At 36.4% G+C, this 9,580-nt stretch overlaps 1 protein-coding gene across 1 annotated transcript; it reads left to right on the top strand.

The window, feature by feature from the left end:
- Nucleotides 1-1,658: 1,658 nt before the first annotated feature.
- LOC137940504 (protein RETICULATA-RELATED 6, chloroplastic-like) lies at nucleotides 1,659-8,950 on the top strand. The gene is made up of 7 exons (XM_068785610.1): nucleotides 1,659-2,097; nucleotides 2,647-2,776; nucleotides 3,583-4,113; nucleotides 4,651-4,758; nucleotides 5,066-5,614; nucleotides 6,043-6,159; nucleotides 8,603-8,950. Exons 1-7 carry the CDS (start codon nucleotides 1,742-1,744, stop codon nucleotides 8,774-8,776), a joined length of 1,965 nt encoding a protein of 654 aa, XP_068641711.1. The 5' UTR covers nucleotides 1,659-1,741; the 3' UTR covers nucleotides 8,777-8,950.
- Nucleotides 8,951-9,580: the final 630 nt, after the last annotated feature.

The following is a 9,580-nucleotide window of genomic DNA, read 5'->3' as shown; positions in this document are numbered from 1 at the left end:
GACAGACCGAGAGAGAGAAGAGAGAAGAGAGGGAGGCCAAGAGGGAGAAGCGAGCAAGAGAGAAAGAAAAAAAAATTCGGCCTCTCGCGATGTGTCTTGCTCGTTTCATTCGGATGATTCGCAATATATTACAGAATCTGAAATCCTAAAATTAACCGTAGGTGTTATCTTTGGATTCATCTGATTCATCAACATGAATTGGGCTCTGGTGTTCTACTTACGACATCAGGAGATAAACAGAGTAATGTGCCTGAAGTTCATATCCTGATTCAAGTTGCCTAACCCCCCCTAGTATTTTAGAGATGAGTTAAAAATGTTGAAACATGAATGTGGTGGGTATAAGTTTAGGTTTAGGTTTGTATGTTTAGGTTTTTTTTCCCAATATTAGTTGATTTAAGCTTTTATTAAAATAATAATTAAATATGTGACATTGATTACGATTCAAAATTAATTATGATTAAAATATTAAATTCAATTCTAGTTAAGCTCAAATATCTAATTTAATATATTTATTATTTATTATTTATTATTATACACTAAAAATATAATTAATAAACATTAAATTAATTTACAACTAATAAATAATTATAGAAAGATTAATTTAATTATAACTATAATTAATATTTATATGAATTTATATAAATATACTTTATATTGACTTAATGTTATATCAAATACTTGTATAAAATAATTAATAACATTAGATTCACAAAAAATTAATATTTACATAAATATTACACTAGCAATTTTAAAAATAAGTTCAATATAATTAAATAAATTAAGTTTTTGAATAATATGTTAGTTGGGGATAAAATAGATGATGAAGTCGATACTTGTTGGATATTTTGGATTTCATCTATAAAGAAACTGTAGATATGGTCATGAATTGGGTACAATAGTTCTTTGAGTTATGTTTTCAAACTGATATGCATTAAATTTGGAATTTATCCTATATGTGTGTGGAGGGGATGTGGCCCACGGATCCAGCCCCAGCCCCAGCAAGTGATGTGTGGTCGTGCTCTGTGACTAAGAAGGACCGCACGTGGAACATGAGGTCTCCAACCTGGCACGTTTAATGCAAAATTTTGACCACATAAAGTAAGTTCTTATCCTAACCTCCAACCATGTATAAATAATATTAAAATAGTACAAATTCAAATGCTAGTCAAACGCAAGCACGATAGCTCGCCAAAAAAAAGAACCGGATCGTCTAGAGTGTCCGGTCGGCTCGGGTCGGCTCGAGACCGGGTTAGATTGGGAGTTAATATTTTTCTAGTAACCTATGGACAATGGCCTGACACGCTTGCAGATCCAGAAGACTCGGCTCCCAGCGAACCGTCCGGTTAATCTGACCAAGCAAGTTTTCCTAGCATGCCATTCAACCTCCGTAAGCACGTACGATGAGGCGCCGCGGCATAACGTTCCACGTCGCCAGCGGGAGATGAGTTCTGCCGCGTCAACCAGCGACGCTGTCAAGCTCTTCTCATCGCGGCCGAATGGCTCGCTCAATAGGCGATGCTCTCTGGAGAATCTAAATATCCGACGTATCTCGAGGCGGAGTCTCCGGCATCGAGCCCTTACTGTCCGTCTCTGTCGTGTTACCGCCGGAAATGAGGAGTCCTCTGGTGAAACTAGCCGTTCATGCGTCAAAAAGCGGAGGGATGTACTTCTCGCGCCTTTCCTCGCCGTTGGAGCCTCGTTCCTATACTCTGCCGCTGCTGGCGCGGAAGAAAAAACGACGATGAAGTCGTCGGAGGCGGTTGTTGCAACCGTACAAGATGAGAAGGAACAAACGGTGCCGGAGGAGAAGAGTAAGGAAGAAGTGATTACTTCTAGGGTTTACGATGCGACAGCTATCGGAGAGCCTATGGCGATTGGGAAGGATAAGCAGAGGGTTTGGGAGAAGCTTTTGACTGCACGGGTCATCTATTTAGGGGAATCAGAACAGGTACCTGTTCGTGATGATAGGGATCTTGAGCTGGAGATCGTGAGAAAAGTGAGGAATAAGTGTATTGAGCAGGGACGTCCGGTTTCTTTGGCTTTGGAAATTTTTCCATGCACTCTGCAGGAGCAGCTAAATCAATTCATGGATGGAAGGTTAGTGGGAAAACTCAGATATTGTTCTATTTTTCTTTCTCTCTCTCTCTCTCTCTCTCTCTCTCTCTCTCTCTCTCTCTCTCTCTCTCTCTCTCTCTTCTTAGTTGACTTTGAGCTTGTATTTGGGTCACTGTGGGATGCAAAATATGCGTTCGACATCAACAATGTCAAGAGTTTCCTTCGTTATATTTCGTCGATTATCTTTTATTGAATAGAAAACCATCCCATGAGGAGACAACTGTTCCATTGTTATTTATTTTATGGTGGCTGTTGCTACCATTGTTACAAGCTGAACTCGATTTGATTTTTGAATATGTATTTGCCATTAGATGCATGCAGTTTTTTCGGTGACTTTCTGTTTCTTTTCTCATTGTTGGACTCTCTCAAAGTCCATCGATGAAACAGAACTTCTCATTGTGCCACGCTCACGTGTTTATGTACCACGAAATCTGTAGAACAAGTTTAGGGTCCTATGGGAGTAGACACTACTCCTAAGCACAGAAAAGAATCCATCGTTTTTCCTGTAATTGGGCTTATATTGTTTGCCAGGATTGATGGTGAAGGCTTAAAGTCATTTACCTTGCACTGGCCACCTCATCGCTGGCAGGAGTATGAACCCATATTAAATTATTGTCGTGATAATAGAGTTCGACTTGTCGCCTGTGGCACTCCACCCGAGGTATGCTTCAAAGCTAGTTCAATACATAGATATTTGTGTACAATGTAGAATACTGCCTGATTTGAAATATCCGTGGTTATATTTTTCCTGATGTGCATGTCTTTGTATTGGGGTAGGCAGCAAATTTTCACTATACTGACACTGCATGGAGTTTGGGCTCTAAAGTTTGTGCTTGACCTTTAAAATTGAGTAGTGGGAAGCCTGGGCTATGAAATTCATATGTTTATCTATGCTTCTTGCTGAAGAGGTCTCTCTCCTATTAGGGGCTTGAGGGTTTTCCTCTGCCCCTACCATTGTAATTATATTGTTTGTATATTATTATTATATATCATTAGTTCATAAAAAATAAAAATGTTTAACTAGTCCTCACATACTAATGCATGGTGCTTCTTGGCCTTTATTCACCATTTTCTTTCATTCTTGTTCAGTAGGTTGTGCTGTAAGACTGAAAGTAGTTATTGACTACAATAGCATGCCAATGAAGTCCAAAATAAAGCTGTGATAGATAACATTTGTAAACAATTTTTGCGAAGTTGTTTGGTTTTATCATGGGACCTTTTATTCAGGCATCCCCTCTTCTGTTGTCCAGACTCAAGTGTTTATTCCAATGCTCCACTTTTTTTTGCCTCCTTTAAGGAGCCTTTAAGGAGCACACTTGGAGCACTAAGTTTTTTAAGTTGTTTTCTGCCATGTGAACCGTACAACCTAGTTACATTCCTTATATTAAATTGTTCACTTTTGATAAATAATTTGCCTCCCGTTTGCTTTTTCTCATGTATCCTGGGTCTTGTTTGTTTACTGAATAGGTTATAAGAACTGTTCAAGCAGAAGGTATTCATGGTCTTTCTAAGGCAGAACGCAAGACCTATACTCCCCCAGCTGGCTCAGGATTCATTGCTGGGTTTACCTCTATTGCTCGCAGGTCATCAGTAGATATGATGTCTCCAAATTCAGCAGTGCCTTTTGGACCCAGTTCATATCTATCTGCACAAGCAAGAGTTGTTGAGGATTACACAATGTCCCAAATAATCTTGCAAGCTATACTTGAAGGGGGTTCATCTGGTATGCTAATAGTGGTAACAGGTGCAAGCCATGTAATGTATGGTTCAAGAGGGATTGGTGTGCCGGCAAGAGTTTCAAAAAAGTTACAAAAGAAAAACCAATCTGTAATATTACTTAACCCTGAAAGGCAAGACATTCGAAGAGAAGGAGAAGTCCCTGTTGCTGATTTCTTATGGTATTCCGCTGCTAGACCTTGCAGCAGGAATTGCTTTGACCGTGCTGAAATTGCCCGAGTAATGAATGCAGCAGGAAGAAAGAGAGATGCTCTACCTCAGGTTAGTGAATTGCCTAGTATTTATTTCTGAGAAAAAAAAAACCCTATTATATTGTTACTCAATCATGGGTGTTCCTGTTTGCTATACTTTTATGATTCGGTTACCCAACTTTTCATTGCCTTATAAAGCTTCTGAATCTGCACTTTGCTTGCTCAAAGGGAAGTTCATTTTTTGGTCTTTCAGGCATATGTTGAAATTAGCAAGTGGAAAGATTTCTCTCTGTGGGATATGGTTGACTTATAAATATATAAATATACCCTCAGACTCTTTCTGAGGTTAAATAACAGCTGACTTACAGTTAATGCCTTCCTTAGCTTTTAGAGGAGCTGAAAAATGATTTATGCTTCAACACTGAGGTTTGGGCACTGTAGTCCACTTATTTGTGATACTCTTTTGGATTAGAAAAAGCACAACAAAGATGGTGTTACTATTAATTGTCTGCATGTATTTTGTTTAAGAACATTCATTTCTTGTTTGGCCTTTTTCATGGCTTCTTCTGATGAATATGCTATATATCTTCTGTTGCATTGACACCAGGACCTTCAGAAAGGGCTTGATCTTGGTTTGGTATCGCCTGAGGTTTTACAAAATTTCTTTGATCTTGAGCAGTATCCTCTCATTGCAGAACTTACACATCGATTCCAGGTATTGGACATGTATCCAAAATTATTACTTTCTTCTCTATTTGTTGATTTCTCTAGCAAATCTTGTACCCTTATTTGCTACAAAATATGTTTTATAAGAGCGACTATCATCAATTTGGTGTAGAGTTACTGACCTTGTCCAAGTTGGCTATCTGGATTCATGTTTATGATAGCCGTTTTAAATTTTATCGTTCTCGTTGGAGTATATGGTTTGGCCAAAGATGGCCTGGTTCTGTGCATGCCATTTATATGCTTTCTGTTTGCTGATTTACTGCCATTTATTATTAAAATTTATTTTAATAATTCAGGGTTTCCGGGAAAGACTGTTGGCAGATCCCAAGTTTCTACACAGATTGGCTATTGAAGAAGCCATATCCATAACAACAACTCTTTTAGCACAATATGAAAGGCGTAAAGAAAATTTCTTTGATGAGCTCGACTATGTAATCACTGATACTATGAGGGGAACTGTTGTTGACTTTTTTACCGTGTGGCTCCCTGCTCCAACCTTGTCCTTCCTCTCATATGCTGATGAGACCTCTATTCCTGATAACTTGGAGGTATTGAAGGGAATTTTGGGTTCTATTCCAGACAATGCTTTTCAAGAGAATATGGCTGGGAAGGACTGGAATTTGAGTCATAGGTTTGCATCTGTGCTCCTTGGGGGTGTTAAACTTTCTGGGGTTGGTTTTGTTTCTAGTATAAGTGCTGTCGCAGCATCAAATGCTCTCTATTCCATACGTCAATTGTTGAACCCAGAGGTGGCCAACAAAATGAGAAACAAAAGATCTCCGATTTTTAAGACAGCTGTTGTTTATTCTTCTTTTCTGGGAACATCAGCTAATCTGCGTTATCAGGTATTGTTACATGTTTTTGAAATGTAATTATCTTTGTTTGTTTCATCTTTTTATGCAATTGGCAACTAGCCAGCATAGAAGCTTTCAAATATTCTCACTCTGTCATCCTTAATGTTGTTTATTTATCTTTATTTGTTCATGGTAAAAATGCTGTATCTGTTGCCAGTTGGAAGTAGTTTTTTGTTGAATCATTCTCATTACTATTTTGAATGTATGATTTTGTGGTACTATTTCAAGTTACACATGCCGATGTTAATTCTGAAGAAGTAAACTTCAAAAATGCACAATGCCCTGAAGTGTTCACCTCATTTAACTGCTAAGTAATTGATCTTCTTGAGTTTGCAGTTCAGTTTTAACTCTCCTTATTTTCTTTTGCTTTCTTCTTGTTCAAAGAATCTGAAATAACATTAATAAGTGCCTTATTGCAGATAATTGCTGGACTAGTGGAGCACAGAATATCAGATCATGTTCTTTCATCTCAGCCATTGGTTGCAAACTTACTATCTTTTGTTGTGCGTACCCTCAACTCCTTTTGGGGAACCCAGGTTAGACATCTACCTCTTCTGTTTGATATGACATTATATAATTGCCTGTTAGAATCAACTTTATTATTGTACAAGTTTGCCCACCCACCCACCTACCTGCTAGGTTTGTGATTCAAGTTTTAGAGTAATTCTTCTGTATTAGAATGATCTTTTTATCTTCTGTATTGAAGTTGCTAGAGTAAGAAAGGAGTAGTCCTTTCACAGAAAAAATATATTATTAAAATGTTATGTGAGTATGGATTGTTAGGAGCCAAACCAGTGGATACTCCTATGGAGGTTGGTCAGAATTTATGGGATGAGAGTAGCACTTTGTTGAAAGACAGGACTATGTATAGAAGGGTAGTTGGGCAATTGATATATGCAACTGTCACCTGAACTGACATCACTCTTCCTGTTTGAGTGGTAAGTTGATTTATGGAATCTCTGTGCAAAATTCATCTTGAAGCTGCACAAAAAATTTTAAGCTATTTGAAGGGGGCTTCAAGAAAAGACCTACTGTATATTCCACATGATCATCTCAAAGTTGAGGGATATTCAAACACAAATTATGTTGGCTCTAAACATGACAGGAAGTCCACTAGAGGTTACTATGTATTTGTTGGAGGGAATCTTGTTAGATGGAAGAGTGTAAAACAAAATGTTATGACACGTTCTAATGTTGAGGCAGAATATAGATCAATGACTCATACTGTTAGCGCGCTCATGTAGATACAATTAGTATTGAAAGAGTTAAAACTTGCTTCAGAGGACCCCATGGTACTTAAGTGTGACAATCAAGCAACCATCTTTATTGGAAGTAAGCCAATATTCCTAGCATGTTGAAGTTGATCTACACTTTGCAAGGGTTGTAGTGATAAGTTGTAAGGTAGTTATCGCATATTTTAGGATTACTGAGCAGACAAAACCTCTTGGAAAGTGAGATTTTAATAAATTTTGTACCAAGCTGGGATTACTTGATATATATGCTTCAGTTCGAGGCGGAGTGTCAAAATTCAAAGGTATTTTAGTAGTTTTTCTTATAGGCAGATCTGTAATTTTGTTAGACAAAGGGTCCAGACTAGAGTATCTAAAATCTTGTGGTTATTGTGTAACTGCTGTGGGTTTATAAGGGTGTTTTACATACTCATGTATAAGTCCTTAAGTTAGGGTTTTTTTAGTCATTTTGTAAAAACACTTAATTGAGTAATAAAACTAGATGGGGGGTCGACTTTTCTCCCTTCCAGCCGGCTATATGAGACCCTTCCTCTCCTCTTCTACCTCTTTTCCTCTCTATTCGCTTCAATTTCTCTTCTATTCTACTTTCTTATGATGGTGATGAGATTTCCTAATTTTGACAAATAATAGAATCGTCTTTGTCCAATCTGCTTGAAAAAAATTGCATTGTTGTATGTATAAGGATAAGGTGTCTTTATAAAGTGTTAGCTACTCCATAGTACTGTAGGTTACTTGGTATAATGATGATAATGAGATTTCATGGTTCTGAAAAATAATAGTTGTCCAATCAGCTTGAAAAAATTGTATTGTTGTATGTATTACTGATAAGGATAAAGTGTTTTTACTAGGATGAATGTTTTAGAACTTGATTCAGAACATGAATTGGCAAAAAAAATTTACTGGGTCTCTTTTACTGTGTATTATGTGGAAAGTGAGTTCAACTTTTAAGTTCTTCTTTAACTTTAACTTTGTGTTGAATTACGTATCTAGGGGCGTATTGGTTATTTTACTTTTTATGTGTTACCCTTCAACTGACTTTTCCTCCTAATGACTGCCGCTTTCCCTTTCTCTCTTTTCCTCTTCTCTTTTTCTTCCCTCCTTTCTGCATCAATATTCAACGTCTACACTTTGAAATGAAAACACTTTTAACTTGGTTCCTTTTTTTTTTTTTTTGTGTGTGGATTTTACATGGAAGTAGAAAGTAAAGGCATCTGGATCATAATTTTGAAATGACTTGTTTCTACTATTATTCTTGTGGCAGAATTGAAAGCTTCATTAAATTGTTGAATTTGTGATTCTTTCTAGGACTGACAATTTTACCTGATTATCTGTTCTATTTTGTTGTCTGCCTGTTTATCCGTTCTATTTTGTTGTCTGCCTGTTTATAGATGGATATGAAATACGAATCCTTACTGTGTAAGGATTTACCTATTTATCCACATACCATTTATTTAATTCTTCCTAGTTACCCAAACAAAGCGAGGGGTAGATTTATAGATTTTAATCATACACTTACATATGGAAGGGTAGTTTTGTATTTTTGTGGTCTTTAATCCTCTCCTTGTGTGGTGGAGAAGTTAAGTTTGCAGAATGTATAATTAACTGTTACTTAAACTTAAAAGTAACATTTGTAAGTTTTTAAAATTTTGTTCTTATCTTATAATCTATCATTTAAATGCCTTCTTACCATTAAAGGTTCTGTTTTGGTTCTTACACCGAATTATGGCAGCAATGGGTAGATCTTGCAAGATTTTCCGGATTGCAGCAGCAGACACAGAAGACTTCTTTACCAGTTTCTCAACCGCCAGATACTTTTAAATCATCTACATTGGATTGCAACACCTTTGAGATGGCTAGTTCAGATGAAATAACGAATCAATCAGGTGATAATCCTAATCCGTAAGTGATGATAGTCATCAACAAAAATTTTGTATGGTCAGTGATTAGTGCAAGTAGTGTATCTCACTGCCCTAATCTATGTAATGCTTCTCCTTCATTTCTTCGAGTATACCTCCAGTTCTTTCTTGATACCCGTGGTTGTTGATAAATTTAATGAAGAATATAATTTGAGTTTACCAGTGTCTATAAGCCTTAAGCCTTTATATTGGCTTCAGAAGATTTAGGAGAGAATTTTCCCTCACTAACATATACATTGTCGAGTCTACTCGATCGAGATGACTAGACTCGAGTTTGATATTCAAGATCCTTTCTTGAAGCTGGAGGTGAGGTTGTTGCTTGAGTTCATACATCTCCAAGTATTTTGAAATGCTGTTCCCATATATGCTTTAGTGTGTAGATAATTAAGCTTAGGAAAATAAATAAAAAATAATAATTAATCTCATATATTATCATATTTATCCGATAAATTTTCAGTAAAATAAAATATCAAATACAAACTATTACAAAAATTATCTTTGTGCTTAAAATATTACAATATTAATTGTTAAAAACTTATTTAAAAAATAAATTATATAGTTTTCTGGCCTTGGTTGGAAAATCTTACTTGAAAAATTATATGATTTTTCTGATAAAAAAATTCAGCTATAAAAGTGTTTCCCAGAAACATGAGGCATTAATGGGTCCATGAAAACGTATTTTTACTAGAAATGTCTTTTCTGCATTCATAGAATTTCTTCATGAGTAACATTTAGGGCATAATATTTTTTCTCAATGATCGGTTGTTAATTGTTCAAGATGAAGTGACTTA

This window comes from Aristolochia californica, unplaced genomic scaffold (assembly GCF_029961685.1).
Source record: "Aristolochia californica isolate CCGP_79_NKW_82.1479 unplaced genomic scaffold, dmAriCali1.0.hap1 SCAF_10, whole genome shotgun sequence".
Lineage (NCBI taxonomy): Eukaryota > Viridiplantae > Streptophyta > Magnoliopsida > Piperales > Aristolochiaceae > Aristolochia > Aristolochia californica.
Note: the sequence above shows the minus strand (reverse complement) of the source record. Positions and strands in the feature narration are given on the sequence as shown.

Excerpts from the sequence above, each read along its gene's own strand:
- LOC137940504 (XM_068785610.1), top strand. The coding sequence starts at position 1,742 with ATGAAGTCGTCGGAGGCGGTTGTTGCAACCGTACAAGATGAGAAGGAA. Across the intron at positions 5,615-6,042 it reads CAGCTAATCTGCGTTATCAG|ATAATTGCTGGACTAGTGGA; the intron begins GTATTGTTACAT and ends GCCTTATTGCAG. Across the intron at positions 6,160-8,602 it reads ACTCCTTTTGGGGAACCCAG|CAATGGGTAGATCTTGCAAG; the intron begins GTTAGACATCTA and ends GAATTATGGCAG.